Raw genomic sequence first — 19,594 nt, forward strand, 5'->3', positions numbered from 1 at the left:
CGTTGGTACTATTGACAGTTTTTGTGAATGATATATATTTTTCTTTAGTTATCGGAAGTAATTCAATGCTCCCTTCAAACGCTGTAGCTATATCCTCGATAATGAAATGTGCGTCATAACTTGATAAATTGTGAAAAACTATCGGAGTACAAAAAGATTCTTTATAATTTAGATTGCAATTTGAGTGCGCGGGACCTCTGTATCGTCCGGTCAGATGGCAATGATCGCGTACGCGTGTATCATCTTGCGCAAACGATTTTTCGCAAATGTGACAATGCGTTGCGCTGTGAAACTTTTCCCACTCGTCAGATGTTAAATTTACCATAGGAACATTTGTGGTGTCACGTCCGGCTACTTAAATTTTTTCACTCTTATGCAAAATAATTCTAAGTTCTTATAACACCGTTCGAAATGCGCGCCAATGCCGGCCATGACATCTAACTCCGCCTAGTGCCTGAGCGCGGCGCTCCGCAGCACCTGGGAACTTCCCTACCACGGCAACTCCCTACCCTAGAGAGTTCCCCCACTCTCGGCCGCCGCAACCGAGCTGCCGAAAACCGAAGGACCTCAGAGCGAGCCCAGAGGAGCTCAGTTCTAATCGCGCCGTCAAGCAGAGCAGTCACCTTTAAGACTCTCTCCGAATTCTAAAATTCAAATTCTAACTCTAAGATTCTAATTCTAATTCTAAGACTCTAATTCTAACTTTAACTCTAAGATCCTAACTCTAAAATTTAACTTAGATACTTTGTATTACTCGTAGTGTTATACTAGAATAAAAGTGTTATATATATATATATTCTAAATTCATTCTAAATTAGTTCCAACCTCGTGTATCTCCAAGCCTATATTATTTCTAAAAACGCATCTCGAATTCTCTCGCCTGCACATGCCGAATAATCCATTCCTAACAAATTATTATTCTATAACATAGAAATATTTTCTGAACCTCGTAGTGATTATTCAGAGAGGACGAACCGCTCATAATCTCTCGCCGAAAGCAACAACAAACAGTGAGGACCGCCGCACGTTAATTATTGCAGAAGCGAAACGACGTTCAGAACGTTTAAATTTTACAATGCCTAAAACACGCGTCAAGTAATCCATTCCTAACAAATTACTATTCTATAACATAGAAATATTTCCTGAACCTCGTAGTGATTATTCAGAGAGGACGAACCGCTCATAATCTCTCGCCGAAAGCAACAACGAACAGTGAGGACCGCCGCACGTTAGTTATTGCAGAAGCGAAACGACGTTCAGAATGTTTAAATTTTATAATGCCTAAAACACGCCGTGCAGGAAGAAAGAATCAACTACGGCGTATAACAGCACGACTACATCGCACTGAATCAACACGTGGTCTCTCTAATTTCATTGGAATCGACTATCATAACGACGCGGAATACGATAGATTGTTCGGCGACTCCGTGCCTTTTAGCATTAATAATAATAATAATAATCACGCGGACGTTAAATTACGGGAGTGGCCTACGCAATTGCACGCGATCGAAATCAAGAATTCCAAGGTGCCATTGAACGACATCCCGGACAACGATCCACGCCGTACAAGGTATCTGCAGAAAGGTCTGGCATCCTGTACACCCTCTACAACGCGGGTACCCCGGATCATCGCCATCCAGTCGTTGTCCATTCCTTGGAAATTAAATAAGGTAGGTGCTCAAGATATTTCTTTACAACACGAGCCTCCCTTCTGCCCGGGAACCCGCGAAATACAAGAATCTATTTCGGAAACTACGTCTACGCATTTTTGAATCACTTAACAATAATAACTAATAAATTCTCTTGCAATTTTAGAAATATTAGCTTACCACGTGGTTTCCAGAATATTCTCTGCGCGTCTTAAATTTTCTCATCTCCCAAAAAGAGAAATCGTGCGAAACCTTTTTTTTTTATCAAGGGTCAGTTTATAGCCCTCATAAAACTGCAGTAGGTATCCTACAGTCAACCCTTTGGAAAATTCTAAATCTTTCCAGAATATCTAGAAACTTCGTGAACGTGTTAGAACATTCAAATCGACCTCATGGCAATTATTTATTTTAACTAACATTAGTTTAAACAATCAACTCCTATGTGTCCAATAATACCGTCACACTTGGACATCCCCACCACTTTGCTCCTCCCCGAGGATGATTCCGAGGAAGAAACTATTGAAGAAACCCTAAATAACCTCCCGTATTGCCAACGGATAATCGGTTTTATTAATAAGGAAACAAGTGCCGCTCTCTGTACGGATTGCCGTATGCGTTTACCTATTGGCGTGCAATCTGAGTGGTTAACTTGCGCTAAGCATCTCCTCGTTATCGGCGACGTACCGACCGGAGTCGTTTGCTCAGTCTGCAATTTTTACCGACTGTCGAAAACACGTGACATCGACCACCCTTGTTATCATTGCCAACGAGCTTACCTTCTGTACCGCCGTGGTGAAGAACCCTACCGTATCGACTCGGATGGTAATACAGTAATCACTATTTTCCACTCCGTCAACGATTCACTCGAACGATTCCGCGGATACATGGACTGATTCGTCAGTAATCGAACCTATACGAAACGCTCCCTTTCTCCCAAAACGCAACCGTGACCATAAAGGAAATACCTGTCGTCGTGGGTATCCCCGGAGTAATTCCGAAATACGACGTAGTCCGCCCCGCAGTTCGAGTTCGTAGGTCGCGATTTAAATTTCGTAAAATTTACGCCGCAACTGCACCCCCGGACGTAACAGTGGTTAAAATAGTCTTTACGCGTTGCGCCAAATTTTGTAGTTGTTCGGCAAACCATGAAACGCAATCGGTGCTGCGACGAGAATTGTACGCGGATAACGAATTGTTGTACGAGCAGTGTACATAGTATCCGATACTAAATACTTGATGATGTTGAAAGTTTTTTTCTTCTTCCGTCTTTGCCAAAACGCATTCCAAGTCGGTGTACACCACAAATGGAAGCCGCTCTTTCCTGGTGTAGTTGGTGAAGCTGAGCCACTTGTCTTTTTCGCTCGGTAACCGGATAGCGCAGTCGTTCATCTCTCCGCAGTCTACCGTATGTGATTGCAGTTTGTCTTCAGATCCGAAATAATGCATACATCTGTAAAAATTACAATTATAAACAATTTTATTTTATATACATATATAATTTACAATAAATATACATATATAATTTGCAATAATTATACATACCGATCGCAGATATACAGGGTGATTCGAAACAACCGTTTGTCCTTAAAATGTATTCCTGAATGAATTCTGAGATGATTTTTCCTTTGCCAAAATTTTATCCGAAGCTTAGTTTTTAAGTTATAAAAGGAAATAGTTAGCGAATTACGGCACGGGTACGGCCGGTAGGCAGGAGCGGCGCAACTCATCCGACGCGGGCGATTACGCGAGGCGCTCGTTGCGATCAGCTGTTATCTACACGCGATGTGTGTGTGTGTGTGTGTGTGTGTGTGCGTGTGTACATACACCCTCTTTCTCTCTATCTCTTTCTCTCTCTCTTACTTATTCTTACCTTATAGAGATGTCTTCTGATGAATAATTGTACGACTGGAATGGATCACAACGTTGACGTTGACACAGACGTTGACACACCGTGACACACCGAATAATAAACGATTCTTTTTTTATAAATTGTATTATCGACACTTTGATGAATACACTCACGCAATCAGAGAGAATTTTCTCTTAGAATTTACCCTGAGAATCATGATAATCATGGGACAATATGGTATGGAAAGAATTTTTTGAAAATTTCTCTGATTAATATTTATCACATTAAAAATAATAATATGTATCACAATAAAATATAAAATATGTTTGATTAATTTTACTATGCAATTTAGTAAAATGAATCAAATATATTTTATACTAGCTTTTCGGCCCGCGCTTCGCGCGGGCCTCAAAGCTTTCTTATATATATACATATATATATATATATATTTATATGAAATATATAGATATATAAGATACGTAAAATTAAAAAAATATATATATAATAGATAAATATTTAATTTATATCTGCAATTAATATAATTTTTTAGATTATGTCGAGCTGAAGTTCATATAATAGAGCATTCTCATAAATATTTTACTTGTCATATAATATTTCTTATATTTTCTATTATTTACTTACAAAGATTTCTTTTACGACTGAATTACCCACCGCTGACCCGCTATATTATTAGCTCTCATACAATTTTCTAATTCTTCAATTTATAAAACCTCTCTGTATACGACATTTTTTGTAAAAGATTTTGGATTTTCCTGAATGAGATGCCTTTGATTGCTTATTTCATCAATCTTAATTTTGACATTTTCTCTTTTTGTTGCTCTAGAGAATGCTACATAGGGTTGACCATGAGCAAATACAGGATGTGGAAGATAAATCCCTACTTTTTCTAAAGTTTGTCCTTGAGTGTCACGTCCGGCTACTTAAATTTTTTCACTCTTATGCAAAATAATTCTAAGTTCTTATAACACCGTTCGAAATGCGCGCCAATGCCGGCCATGACATCTAACTCCGCCTAGTGCCTGAGCGCGGCGCTCCGCAGCACCTGGGAACTTCCCTACCACGGCAACTCCCTACTCTAGAGAGTTCCCCCACTCTCGGCCGCCGCAACCGAGCTGCCGAAAACCGAAGGACCTCAGAGCGAGCCCAGAGGAGCTCAGTTCTAATCGCGCCGTCAAGCAGAGCAGTCACCTTTAAGACTCTCTCCGAATTCTAAAATTCAAATTCTAACTCTAAGATTCTAATTCTAATTCTAAGACTCTAATTCTAACTTTAACTCTAAGATTCTAACTCTAAAATTTAACTTAGATACTTTGTATTACTCGTAGTGTTATACTAGAATAAAAGTGTTATATATATATATATTCTAAATTCATTCTAAATTAGTTCCAACCTCGTGTAGCTCCAAGCCTATATTATTTCTACAACGCATCTCGAATTCTCTCGCCTGCACACGCCGAATAATCCATTCCCAACAAATTATTATTCTATAACATAGAAATATTTTCTGAACCTCGTAGTGATTATTCAGAGAGGACGAACCGCTCATAATCTCTCGCCGAAAGCAACAACAAACAGTGAGGACCGCCGCACGTTAATTATTGCAGAAGCGAAACGACGTTCAGAACGTTTAAATTTTACAATGCCTAAAACACGCGTCAAATAATCCATTCCTAACAAATTACTATTCTATAACATAGAAATATTTCCTGAACCTCGTAGTGATTATTCAGAGAGGACGAACCACTCATAATCTCTCGCCGAAAGCAACAACGAACAGTGAGGACCGCCGCACGTTAGTTATTACAGAAGCGAAACGACGTTCAGAATGTTTAAATTTTATAATGCCTAAAACACGCCGTGCAGGAAGAAAGAATCAACTACGGCGTATAACAGCACGACTACATCGCACTGAATCAACACGTGGTCTCTCTAATTTCATTGGAATCGACTATCACAACGACGCGGAATACGATAGATTGTTCGGCGACTCCGTGCCTTTTAGCATTAATAATAATAATAATAATCACGCGGACGTTAAATTACGGGAGTGGCCTACTCAATTGCACGCGATCGAAATCAAAAATTCCAAGGTGCCATTGAACGACATCCCGGACAACGATCCACGCCGTACAAGGTATCTGCAGAAAGGTCTGGCATCCTGTACACCCTCTACAACGCGGGTACCCCGGATCATCGCCATCCAGTCTTTATCCATTCCTTGGAAATTAAATAAGGTAGGTGCTCAAAATATTTCTTTACAACACGAGCCTCCCTTCTGCCCGGGAACCCGCGAAATACAAGAATCTATTTCGGAAACTACGTCTACGCATTTTTGAATCACTTAACAATAATAACTAATAAATTCTCTTGCAATTTTAGAAATATTAGCTTACCACGTGGTTTCCAGAATATTCTCTGCGCGTCTTAAATTTTCTCATCTCCCAAAAAGAGAAATCGTGCGAAACCTTTTTTTTTATCAAGGGTCAGTTTATGGCCCTCATAAAACTGCAGTAGGTATCCTACAGTCAACCCTTTGGAAAATTCTAAATCTTTCCAGAATATTTAGAAACTTCGTGAACGTGTTAGAACATTCAAATCGACCTCATGGCAATTATTTATTTTAACTAACATTAGTTTAAACAATCAACTCCTATGTGTCCAATAATACCGTCACACTTGGACATCCCCACCACTTTGCTCCTCCCCGAGGATGATTCCGAGGAAGAAACTATTGAAGAAACCCTAAATAACCTCCCGTATTGCCAACGGATAATCGGTTTTATTAATAAGGAAACAAGTGCCGCTCTCTGTACGGATTGCCGTATGCGTTTACCTATTGGCGTGCAATCTGAGTGGTTAACTTGCGCTAAGCATCTCCTCGTTATCGGCGACGTACCGACCGGAGTCGTTTGCTCAGTCTGCAATTTTTACCGACTGTCGAAAACACGTGACATCGACCACCCTTGTTATCATTGCCAACGAGCTTACCTTCTGTACCGCCGTGGTGAAGAACCCTACCGTATCGACTCGGATGGTAATACAGTAATCACTATTTTCCACTCCGTCAACGATTCACTCGAACGATTCCGCGGATACATGGACTGATTCGTCAGTAATCGAACCTATACGAAACGCTCCCTTTCTCCCAAAAACGCAACCGTGACCATAAAGGAAATACCTGTCGTCGTGGGTATCCCCGGAGTAATTCCGAAATACGACGTAGTCCGCCCCGCAGTTCGAGTTCGTAGGTCGCGATTTAAATTTCGTAAAATTTACGCCGCAACTGCACCCCCGGACGTAACATGAGATTTATTTATTGTCATAGCAAATGACACTCGAATAGGAAACTGTCTCCGTTTAAGCTTGAATGGAATTTCCGTATCATTTGGTAGAAAATCGATCCTTGGAATGAACACAATCTGACCTTTTGAAGGACCAGTTAGAATCTCCGCATAAATAAGATTAGGTTTCAAATCAGTTACAATAAATCTTGTGCCATTGCAGAGTCCTTTCTTAGTATTTAAATTCCTTAATAGGATAACTATTGCATTCACTTTTATTTTAAGTTGATGAACTGGCATCCCAGAAGGTGTCACAGAGTTTAAAAACTCAGTCGGAAAATTCAATTGCTCCTGTGGATCATCACTCACAATGGAATCGATTGAGAGATATTCCTTTTTTTCTCCTTCCATTAAACGAAGGATTTCATCATTAATTTTGAATGTATCCTCATTCTTAGGACAAAGGATCGCTCGATCTTGATTTTCTCTGATCTGTTCCTTGGTGATTCTATCACCAAAAATCTCACTAATAATTGATTCTTTTGATATAAAATCTTCAGGTATTTCAATTGTATCGAGATCTAGTCCATCTGTATTGTACAATTTACCATCTCCAAGTTGCATTAGCCAATTTGCAAATTCCTTTTCATTCCCAGTTCTCATATTTTGCTTTAGTTTTATCTGAGTTACATTCCTCCATATATGATTATATTTTACAGTCGACTCAATAATGGCTGCTTTCTGTGCATGTGGCACTACCGGAAGATTTTGTCTGAAATCTCCTGCAAATAAAATTACTTTTCCTCCAAATGGTCGAGGATTCTTCATCAAATCCCTCAAGAGTTTATCAACTGCTGTTAAAGCATGTCCAACAGTCATGCTCACCTCATCCCATATGATTAGTTTTGCAGTGATTAGTTCTCGTGCAGCTTGAGAATTTCCTCTGATATTAGATTTAGCTCCATCATCAATTGGGATTGAAAGCTTGAACATCGAATGATAGGTTCTTCCTCCTTTTAGAAGTGTGGCTGCAATTCCAGTTGAAGCACATGGAAGAACTATTTCGTTTCTTCCTCGAATAACACTCAAAAATGTGTTAAATAGATAGTTTTTACCACTTCCTGCAAACCCGTCAATAAACGCTGAGGTTCATTTTCATTTTCAATCGCTTGCATGACCATATCGTACACTTGCTTTTGCTCAGCATTTAGTGTCGATAATAAATAATCACTATGGATTCTTTCTTCATCCACATTATACTCTGTTATGTAAATATTTACTGGAGTTGGATTTGGCAATTGGAAGTTCTCACAACTACTTCCATTATTTATCAGAATTTCTTGTATGTGGTTTAAAGCCATATTTTCAGGATTAACAACATTGTTATGTACAAAGTCCTCAATCATGAAATCCTTGTATTTATTCCAAATAGTTGGTACATCTATTGGAGTTCCAAAGATGCAAATGTAGGCAAATAGTTCTCGAAGTTGTACAGGCATATTTGATTCTGTTGGGTCCTCCATCGTTTTTTCCCAAAGATCATCAGCTTCTACCAAATTTTTTGCAATTGCTGCATTCTTAAACGTGTCATAAAGAACTCCATTTACGGTTTTCAAATCTTCAAAACGTTTAGCTCCAACCACATGTAGTAGAAGAACACGGAGATAAAATCTCTCAATATCTTTTATGCTTACTGTATAGAGTCTTGAAATTATTTTGTCACCACTTTTTTTGCGTGGCTTCCATTTAGTTTCTTTTTTATCATAGACATAATGATAAGGAATATCTGTGTAAAGAAAATGCATCGCATTTTCATCAGATTGATTTAATTTGAACCATGCAGTCAGCGTAGTATCTCGAGTGAGCTCTCTTTGAGCAGCTTGCTCTTCATTTCCTGCTCGGAAATAAACCATTTGGCGATTAGGCAAATGAACTGCTAGTCTTATTACTGTGTGAGAATTCATGAACAAATCATATCCGTTCAGTCTCCACATTGCTTCTGGAGCACTAACATATCTTGCATCCAGAAATGAGTTAACTTCATCTATTTTAATTAGCTTTGTGCCATCTCGTGCTTGCACTTCAATTGCAGCACAGTCAAATCCTTTATGAATATATTTATATAAGTATTTTATGCTCTTCACTAATGAACATATTTCCAAATTAATATGTCGATCATATTTCATAATTAAATATGGTGAATATAGTACCACCCATCGATTATCAACTTCTTTGCCTCTGACGATATATTTTTTACCAAAATTCCTTCTTTGATACATGGGATATCCATTCACATTAGCATTAGTTTCTTTACGAAATTCTTTTGGAAAACCTTTTGAACCATCGTCCCCAGTGCAAGGATATCTCTGAGAGGGATCTCCACAAGGAGCATGAATCATGTGCTTCAATACTTTTACATTAAGTTCTGGATATTTTTCCTCGTCAGGGATTTCAGCTCATACCATCATGTCAATGACTTCTTCAAGTCGGGGCTTATCTTCATCAATCAACATTGCAAGTAAATGCAAATGTGGAAGTTCTCTTTTTTGAAACTCAATAACACCTGCATAAGCTATAATATTTCCAAAAATATTATTTTGGATTAAATCCTTTAAAACCTCTTTGACATCCAAGTTAAATATTTTAACGACCAAATCAGGTCGAAATTCTATTAAACATCCATCAAGATTATCCTTAATTTCGGGGCATTTAGGATTGCAAGTCATCGTAAGAAAAATGTCAGGTTTACCAAACTTTCTGACCAGAGACATAGCATCTTGGTACCTTTCTTGCATATTTCTTGGACTGCCCATAAATGAGGATGGTAATATTACAGGTATACCAGCTTTAATTCCTTCATTTTGAGCTCGATTATCTAAGTGATCCATTAATCCCAAATAAAGTTCTGCTCTTAATTGAGGTTGATTTAATTTAATATAATTAAGCCTATTGGCTTCAGTTTTCATATAAGCATCAAGTATAAATTGACATCTCAACTTGCCTGCCTTTTTAAATTGACTAAATTCAGCTCTTGGTGCCAGCATGTGAGCATAATAATCCATTTGAGTTACTTTGAATCCTGGATATTTAGGATTATATGATTTAAGTTCTGAATGCCATCCATCGTTACCATATGGATATAACAAAGGATAACACATTGGGTCACATCTTTTATCTAGAATTGATATTTGTTGAACATCGTTTAAATTTTTGTTATAAATCCGAATGTCTCTCTCAAATGGAGGCTCACCATCAACATTTTGAAAAACCACGGCTATTTCATTAGCTCTTGGAGCATTGTATCTTCTTTGATCGTGTTTAGGATCATTTCGAAAGGACAACATTAAATTTATGGCTTTATTGCCTCTCGGATTAAGATCTTCTTCAACTTGACGCATCATCTTAAAAGTCTTAGCAAATTCATTGCATTGGATCATAAAGCATGACAAATCTTTCATAAGGGCTTGATCACAGCCCTGATTGGCTTTATTATTCATTCTATGATTAATAGCTTCTTCTGTATCTAAAAAGTAAAGCTGCGCAAATCGCGGAGCTTGTCCATCCGCTGGGCGCATTGCCGTCGAGGTCAAATGATGATATTGCCCATGAATCTTCAAGCAATAAGGAACATTGTTCACAACATCCAATGGATTTCTATTGCCCCGGGCACCCATTGAAGCCATAGCTAAAGCGCTATTATATGAACGAATATTATCAAGGAAATTTTTTGATGCAAAATCATTTCCCATATATAATTTTTTAAGAAAATCAGGACAATTTATTGGCTTTAATTGAAGCTTGCCCTTTTGGCAACAATATGTAAATTTTCCATCTTTAGACTTTTCACATGCAAAGTTTAACGATTTGCAAAATTGACATTCTACATTCATTTCGCCAAGTGTATGAACAGGCACATTAATTTCATGGCCCTTGGCAATTAGCGCAATGTGCTGATTCAATTGTCTGGCTTGGTTCCTTGTCTGAGCATGTCTCTGAGCATCTGCTTTCATTCGTTGAGACCTTGTGTCATCATTTTCATATGCCCTTTGCTGAGCATGTCTCTGAGCATCTGCTTTTATTCGTTGAGACCTTGTGTCATCATTTTCATTTACCCTTTGCTGAGCATGTCTCTGAGCATCAGCTTCCATTCGTTGAGACCTTGCGTCATCATTTTCATCGGTCCTCTGCTGAGCATTTCTGTGGGCATTAGCTTCAAGTCGTTGAGACCTTTCCTCAGAATTTTCAATTTTTCGCCTTTGTCGTGAGCGTTTGCCTTCGCGACTCAATTTATGCAAATTTCCTCCTTTTCTCTTTTGAGGCATACTTGCGTCGTACTTTATACGTATATTATACGAAATGTTATGTAGCAATACGTTATTTTTCAAATATATAATAGTAATTATTCCTTATAATCTAAATGTATTTGAGAAAAAATTACTTTATTTTATCTATCTATCTATGTTTTATACATAAATACCTAACGTCTGTCTGTCTGACCACTAACTACTCATTTATTAATAAACCAATTTTTTTGATAGATCTTTTCTTTCTCTTGCTAACTTTGTTTTATATTAATTCTCTTTATCGGCGCACAGCAGCCTTTTTTTACAGGCGCACAGCAGCTCTGTATCGGCGCATAGCAACCGTTTTTTATAGGCGCACAACAGCCTTTTTTTATAGGCGCACAGCAGCTCTGTATCGGCGCACTGCAGCCTTTTTTTACAGGCGCACAGCAGCCGTTTTTTACAGGCGCACAGCAGCCTTTTTGTATGATTTAATACAATTACTTACCTGTTACCGCTTCAGAACCCGCTAATTTTTGAAGCCATCAGTCCTTGAAGTAATCTCCGCAAAAAATTAAAACTCCTCTATAAACTGAACCTAAAGCCAAGAAAATTTCATTTTCAATCTTGAAATTTTACATATAAGAAGAAAAAAAATAAAAATTTTAAAGAAAAATTAATATCAAGGTATGTTTACTTTCATAATATCCAAAAAAATGTTTTAGATATAATCATATTACATATGTAATAGATATACATATATAACAATATAAAATTATATAGAATAGAAATATATAAAATTTTTATAAAACATACGGCATCTAAACTAATGGTTTATTTACACTAATTGCACACAAACACAGGCCTTTAGTTTAGATGTCGTTACCATGTTAATATTTTTTACGCTAATATTTTTATTGTACGCGTACCACATCTCCTTCAACTGTTATTAGAGTTCATGTCCTAATGACATATAAAATAATAATTCAACAGAAATGTCAAAAGAATTTAAAAGGATTGAAAATGCGTGCAGCATAAAGCAGCAAAATGTAAGTAAATTTTAATTTACTTACATTTAGAGAGAGAGAGAGAGAGAGAGAGAGAGAGAGAGAGAGAGAGAGATCGTTATTATTTAATCATATATATCTTTTTTTAGAATAACATTAATGACGATATCATTACTGTAAATAACATTTTACAGACGCAAATGCAAGATTTGCAGCGACAACTGACCGCTGTTTTGGCAAAGCAATCACCACAGCCTATAGTGATGGCTGCTTGCAAAGAACCACAGCCATCACAGCCTGCAATGGTTACACCGGCACCGGTCTTAATAGAAAATCCAAACGATACATTGCAAAATGTAAGTAAATTTTAATTTAAGAGAGAGAGAAAGAGAGAATGAATTAGGTTAAGAAAGAAAGAATAAATTTAAGAGATAGAGAAATGAGATAAAAGAAAACAGAGAGAGAGAGTGAGAGAGAGAGAGCAAGAGAGAGGGAGGGAGAGAGAGAGAGAGAGAGAGAGAGAGAGAGAGAGAGAGAGAGAGAGAGAATTAGATCGTTATTATTTAATCATATATCTTTTTTTAGAATAACATTAATGACGATATCATTACTGTAAATAACATTTTACAGACGCAAATGCAAGATTTGCAGCGACAACTGACCGCTGTTTTGGCCAAGCAATCACCACAGCCTATAGTGATGGCTGCTGGCAAACAACCACTGCCATCACAGCCTGCAATGGTTATACCGGCACCGGTCTTAATAGAAAATCAAAACGATACATTGCAAAATGTAAGTAAATTTTAATTTAAGAGAGAGAGAGAAAGAGAGATAGAATTAGGAAAGAAAGAATGAATTTAAGAGATATAGAAATGAGAGAAAAGAAAAGAGAGAGAGAGAGATCGAGAGAGAGAGCGAGAGAGAGAGAGAGAGAAAGCATGAGAGAGAGCGAGAGAAAGAGAAAGCGAGAGAAAGAGAGAGGGAGAGAAAGAAAGAGAGAAAGAGAGAGCGAGTGAGAGAGCGAGAGAGAGAGAGAAAGAGCGAGAGAGAGAGAGAGAGAGAGAGAGAGAGAGAGAGAGAGAGAGAGCGAGAGCGAGAGAGAACGAGAGAGAGCGAGATAAAGAGAGCGAGATAGAGAGAGCGAGAGATAGAGAGAGAGCGAGAGAGAGAGAGAGAGAGAGAGAGAGCAAAAGAGAGAGAGAGCGAGAAAGAGAGATAGAGAGAGAGAAAGCGAGAGAGCGAGAGAGAGAGCGAGAGAGAGAATTAGATTAAGAGACAAAGAATTAATTTCACAGATAGAGAAATGAGAGAAAAGAAAAGAGAGAGAGAGAGTGAGAAAGAGAGAGATAGCGAGAGAGGGAGCGAGAGAAAAAAGAGGGAGAGAGAAAGCGAGAGAGAGAGAGAGAGAGAGAGAGAGAGAGAGAGAGAGAGAGAGAGAGAGAGAGAGAGCGAGTGAGAGAGAGAGCGAGTTTGATAGCGAAAGAGAGAGCGAAAGAGCGAGATAGAGAGCGAGAGAGAGAGAGCGAGAGAGCGAGAGAGAGAGCGGGAGAGAGAATTAGGTTAAGAAAGAAAGAATGAATTTAAGAGATAGAGAAATGGTTCAAAAGAAGAGAGAGAGAGAGTGAGAGAGAGAGAGCAAGAGAGAGCGAGAAAAAGAGAGAGCGAGAGAAAGAAAGAGGGAGAGAGAGAGAGCGAGAGAGAAATAGCGAAAGAGAGAGAGAGAGAGAGGTTATTAAGTATGTATATCTTTTTTCAGATTAACGAAGATCTCAATATCGAAAATAAAAATTTAAAGGAGCAGTTGCAAAAGTTGCAACAACAACTTACCGATGCTTTGGCCAAGCAACCTGCAATGGTTACACCGATCTTTACAGAAGGTCAAAAGGATACATTGCAACGTAAGTATAATAATAAATAAAAATAAATCTATTATAATATACTTAAATATATAAATTTTATTTTTTTTTACAGTAAAGCATAAAACTGCTCGATGGGCGAGAGCAGGAGGAGGCCGAGAACGCGGACGCGCACGCGGACGTGGCCGCGGACGTGGCCGCGGACGTGCGAATGCTATTTACATAACTATGTAATAATCTAATTTATAAAAATTTCAATAAAATAATTATAAATAATTAAAAAATTATATATTACAAATATATACAAATAATTATATATAAAAAACTAAAAAATTATATATTACAAATATATACAAATAATTATAAAATATAAATTACTTCTTACTTTTTGTGACAATTCCTTATTTCTCTTAATATCACGTCCTATTAATCCTTCTATTTCCTTTTATTATTTGATTGAACTATAAAATGTCAAGAAATTATCGAAAAAATTGAACATCAATTATCGAAATAAAAAATTTATCAAATTTATAATGTTTATTTATAATTTTGTATATAAAATTAAAAATTTATATTTTTAGAAAATTAAAAATAAAAATTTTACAAATAAGCTGACGAACGAAAAACATTTTTTTTTTATAGACAAAGAATGGTAAAATTATTTTTTTTCTTAAATATATATTTTTAATATTAATACATTTCAAAATTATAATAATTTTTACACAAATAATAAAGAAATAGCAAATATCTATTATATCGCCATATTAAACAAAAAATTTCTTAAATCAAAAAATTTATAAAATCATTTTATTTTTTCTTTTTCTTCTTATTCCTGTCATCATTTTCCTGCTCTTTACGCTTTTTATTTTCTTTTTTGCAATCATCTTTACATTTTTCCTTCTTAAATTCCTCTTGTTTTTCAAATTCTAATAAAGCATTTATCAAAAGATGATCAAGCCCATCGTCGAGCACTGAAATTTTTTAATTTAAATAAAATTATATGATTATATTAAGAATAACAACAATAATATTAATAATAATATTTATATATATATAAAAGTATATTTACTAAAATAAGGAAAAGGAAAGTATAGACATATAAGTGTAAGAGCCGAAAAAAACAATTAAATACGGTTAAGTATTTACCATTTTTAAATTATAATTATATTTATTAAAATATTAATAACGAAAGAATTGAGAGATAATTTAAAGACCGAAAAAAAACAATTAATTTTTATTTAGTATTTACCATTTCTAAATTCTTTTATTTCTCTTTCATTTTGTTTTACTTCATCCATAATGACATTTATTTCATTAGATTTTATTTCATCCATGATGACATTTAACATATGAAATCAGCAAATTATGTATTATAATCAATCATAAAATGAATCACTCAAATAAATAAAAACTCATAACACCTATAAGGGGTGACAAAATTTCGCTATACAAAAAAATAAAAAAAATTTTGACAATATAATTAATAAAAATCAATCGATTAATAAATAAATAAATTATATATTTATATATACATTTGTTTTTTATTTTTAATATATTCTGTAGATCAACTTACTTAAATAAAAAATTAAATTTTAAATGTTTATATATTTATATGCAAAATTTGATAATAATATGATATAATATAATAATATAATATAATAATATAATATTCGGGTGTGTCGGGTGTGTTCATGTGTATATGTGTGTGTATTTATGCGTGTGCGTGTTTGTATATTTGTGTTTGTTCATGCGTGTTTATTTGTGTGTTTTGTGTTCGTGTGTGTGTGTTTGTATGTGTGTGTATCTAATGTGTTCGCGTGTGTGTTTTGTGTTTGTTTTTGTATGATATTCAAATATGTTTGTTTATGTATTTTTGTATCATATTCAAATGTGTTCTGGTGTGTTCACGTGTGTGTATACTTTTGTGTGTCTGTGTGTGTGTGTATGTTCGAGTCTGTGTGTTTGTGTGTCAGTTTGTGTGTTTTTGTATGTCTTTAAAAAAAACACATAGTACCCATCCCTGAAAAATTTTCAAAATTTTGGTACCAATTTCAAAAAAATCGGTCCATAAATTTATTATTACTTAAGTGGATGCGTGGATGGGTGAGTGAGGATTTAAACATATAAAAAAACCACCATCGTTCCCATCCTTGAAAAATTTACAAAATTTTGATACCAATTTCAAAAAAATTGGTCAATAAATGGGTGAATGCGTGGGTGGTTGAGTGAGGGTGTAAAAAAATTATTACGTAAGTGGATGCGTTTATGGGTGGGTGGGGATGTAAAAATAAAAATAAAAACCACCATCGTTCCCATCCACGAAAAATTTACAAAATTTTGATACCAATTTAAAAAAAATTGGTCAATAAATGGGTGATTGAGTGAAGGTGTAAAAAAAAAACCATATAGTATCCATCCCTGAAAAATTCGCAAAATTTTGGTACCAATTTCAAGAAAATCGGTCCATAAATGTGTGATTACGTGGGTGGGTGCGTAGGTGGGGGTATAAAACATAAAAAAACCACATAGTAGTAATCCCCGAAAAATTTGCAAAATGTTGGTATCAATTTCTAGAAAATCGCTCGATATATGCGTGAGTGCGTGGGTGAGTGCGTGGGTGGGTGGGGGTGCAAAGCTAAAAAGGACCACGACGTCGCCATCTCCGAAAAATTTACAAAATTTTAGTACCAATTTCGAGAAAATCGGTCCATAAATGTGGAAGTAGGTCAATAAATGCGTGATTGCGTGGGTGGGTGGGGGTGTTAAACTAAAATAGACCACGACGTCGCGATCTCCGAAAAATTTGCAAAATTTTGATACCAATTTCGAGAGAATCGATCCATAAATGTGGAATTAGAGGTCAATAAATGCGTGTTTGCGTGGGTGGGTGCGTGGGTGGAGGTGCAAAACTGAAAGAAACCACACAGCAGCCACCCCCGGAAAATTTGCGAAATTTTGGTACCTGTTTCGTGAAGATCGGTCCACAAAGGCGGAAGTAGTTCGCGGTCATACAGACAGACAGACGACGGTACTTATATATATAATTTTATTATGATAGATATTATTTTTAATGTGATAAATATTAATCAGAGAAATTTTCATAAAATTTTTTCCATACCATATTGTCTCACGATTACCATTATTTTTAGTGTAAATTCTAAGAGAAAATTCTCTCAGACTTGATCAAATATTATTTATTAACCGATCACAACACTCAATCATAATTCGCGGTTACTACCGATTAATTATTAAAAATTACTTTTAAAAAACGCGTTAAATGTACATTACTCGTCGCGGACAACAATACAGTCTACGACAACAGACTGCGGCGACGCCGACGCGACGATAATAATCGCGCGGCGTTGCCGAACGTGATTGACGCGAGATCCGCGAGACGCTACCGTGTCTTGTGATTAATCGAAGCCTTTGCATTATGAATGCGCTAATTTAGAAAATGTATAATAAAGTTATTAAAAAAAAAAGTATTATAACTTATTATAATACGTTATAATACTTTTTTTTTTAATAACTTAACATTATACGTTTTGCTTTTTCTTTTCTCAGCGAGACGTGAGAAAAATAATTATTTTATGTTTTTTTATTGTTTTGCGAACAAGATGTTCCACGTATAAATATGTTGGTCGCTCTGAAAAGAGCGGATTGGTTTTGGTCGCTCTGAAAAGAGCGGATTGACTTTGGTCGCTCTGAAAAGAGCAGATTAATTTATAATTTTAAAAAATTTATAATAGGTGCTCAAAATGAGCACCATCCATCCTTATGCAAGCTCTCATGCGTTTAAGTAAATTTAATTGGACGTTCTCCATTACTTCCTCTTCGATATTCCAAATTGTATATCGCAATCTGGTTTCCAAGTCGTCGACGTCCTCGGGAAGCGTTTTGTAGATTGATTCTTTACAGTATCCCCATAAAAAGAAATCAAGAGGATTAAGATCCGGGGATCTTGCGGGCCAACGTATCGGGCCATACCGACCCATCCAACGTCCAGGAAACTGCTCGTTCAAGTAGTTTGTTACAATCCTGGCGTTGTGTGGTCCAGCACCGTCTTGTTGGAAGAACATTTTATTTCTTTCAAATAGTGGCACTTCTTCTAAAAAGTTTGGCAGATTTTCTCTCAAAAATTCCACGTACGTCTGGCCAGTTAAAATATCTGGTGGAATAACGGGCCCAAGTATTTGGATACCCATTATTCCAGCCCAGATATTTATTTTCCAACGTACTTGGAAATTTTTGAGCCGCGTTACTCTGGGATTTTCTTCGCTCCAATAATGCATATTGTGCGAGTTAAAAATCCCTTGTTGTGTGAATAATGATTCATCACTGAATATCACACAGGAAGAAAATCTGGGATCTCGATCCACTTTTCTCAGAAAATTTTCGCAAAATGTTCGTCTTGCCTGATAATCTTCTGCTCGTAAATGTTGCACGCGTGTATAATGAAATGCGTGCAACTTTTCTTCTTTAAGCGTTCTTTGTACTGTTGAGTACGATAAGTTGTGTTCTCGAGCAACCATCCGAATACTTGTTTCCGGATTTTGCTCGAAAGCACGTACAATTTGCTCCGTGTTTCGCAAATTTCTTGCATCACGATTTCTTCCTGTTTCGTGTTTATTCGGAAGGACATTGCCAGTCTCGTATAGTCTCTGAGCTGCTCGTAGTATGACAGGAGCTGACGGATGTCTTGCTCGATTTGGATATAATTCGGCGTATCGTCTTGCAGCTACGTGATACTGCCCGTGACACTCGCCAAGTGCCATATCGTAGTATTCTTCGTTTGTGTACGCTGCCATATCATCCTCTTAACGCTTGTAATAATCGAAGGATTATTGATTGCATTATCAATCTTCATTTTATTTATACAATCCGCGGGGTGTCGCGATTTCCCCCTCCACGCCTTCCGCGTCGAATAGCGGCACGCGACACCCGCGACAGCGGCCTCCCGCGAATCGTATAAATATAAGATGCAGATCGATAATGCAATCAATCATCCATCTGCTCCCGTCATACGAAGAACTCAGAGACAAAACGAGACTGGCAGTGTCCTTCCAACCAAACAAGAAAAAAAGTTGCACGCATTTCATTACACACGCGTGCAACATTTACGACCAGAAGATTATTATGCACGACGAACGTTTTGCGAAAATTTTCTGAGAAAAGTAGATCGTTTCCCGAAGACGCTTCCCGAGGACGTTGACGACTTGGAAACCAGATTGCGATATGCAATTTGGAATATCGAAGAGGAAGTAATGGAGAACGTCCAATTAAATTTACTTAAACGCATGAGAGCTTGCATAAGGATGGATGGTGCTCATTTTGAGCACCTATTATAAATTTTTTAAAATTATAAATTAATCCGCTCTTTTCAGAGCGACCAAAGTCAATCCGCTCTTTTCAGAGCGACCAAAACCAATCCGCTCTTTTCAGAGCGACCAACATATTTATACGTGGAACATCTTGTTCGCAAAACAATAAAAAAACATAAAATAATTATTTTTCTCACGTCACGCTGAGAAAAGAAAAAGCAAAACGTATAATGTTGTTATTAAAAAAAAAGTATTATAACGTATTATAATACGTTATAATACTTTTTTTTTTAATAACTTTGTTATACATTTTCTAAATTAGCGCAT

General features: G+C 36.5%; 1 protein-coding gene across 1 annotated transcript; it reads right to left on the bottom strand.

Annotated features, from left to right (window-relative positions):
* Positions 1-9,256: 9,256 nt before the first annotated feature.
* On the bottom strand, positions 9,257-11,122 carry LOC145941391 (uncharacterized). The gene is made up of 4 exons (XM_083047512.1): positions 10,685-11,122; positions 10,051-10,411; positions 9,802-9,870; positions 9,257-9,705 (listed from the first exon to the last, which is right to left on the bottom strand). Exons 1-4 carry the CDS (start codon positions 11,120-11,122, stop codon positions 9,257-9,259), a joined length of 1,317 nt encoding a protein of 438 aa, XP_082903638.1.
* Between the last annotated feature and the right edge of the window lie 8,472 nt (positions 11,123-19,594).

The sequence above is a fragment of the Prenolepis imparis genome, unplaced genomic scaffold, assembly GCF_030444845.1.
Source record: "Prenolepis imparis isolate NDT839.2.m4 unplaced genomic scaffold, iyPreImpa1.0 SCAF_10, whole genome shotgun sequence".
Taxonomy (NCBI): Eukaryota; Metazoa; Arthropoda; class Insecta; order Hymenoptera; family Formicidae; genus Prenolepis; species Prenolepis imparis.

What these genes read in the sequence shown, in the direction of transcription:
- LOC145941391 (XM_083047512.1), bottom strand. Translation starts at nt 11,122, where the DNA reads ATGCCTCAAAAGAGAAAAGGAGGAAATTTGCATAAATTGAGTCGCGAA. An exon ending in GGTTTTTCAAAATGTTGATG is followed by an intron (nt 9,871 to 10,050) that starts GTGAGCCTCCAT and finishes CAGGATTCAAAG; the next exon opens with TAACTCAAATGGATTATTAT. An exon ending in TAGTCAATTTAAAAAGGCAG is followed by an intron (nt 9,706 to 9,801) that starts GCAAGTTGAGAT and finishes AATTAAGAGCAG; the next exon opens with AACTTTATTTGGGATTAATG.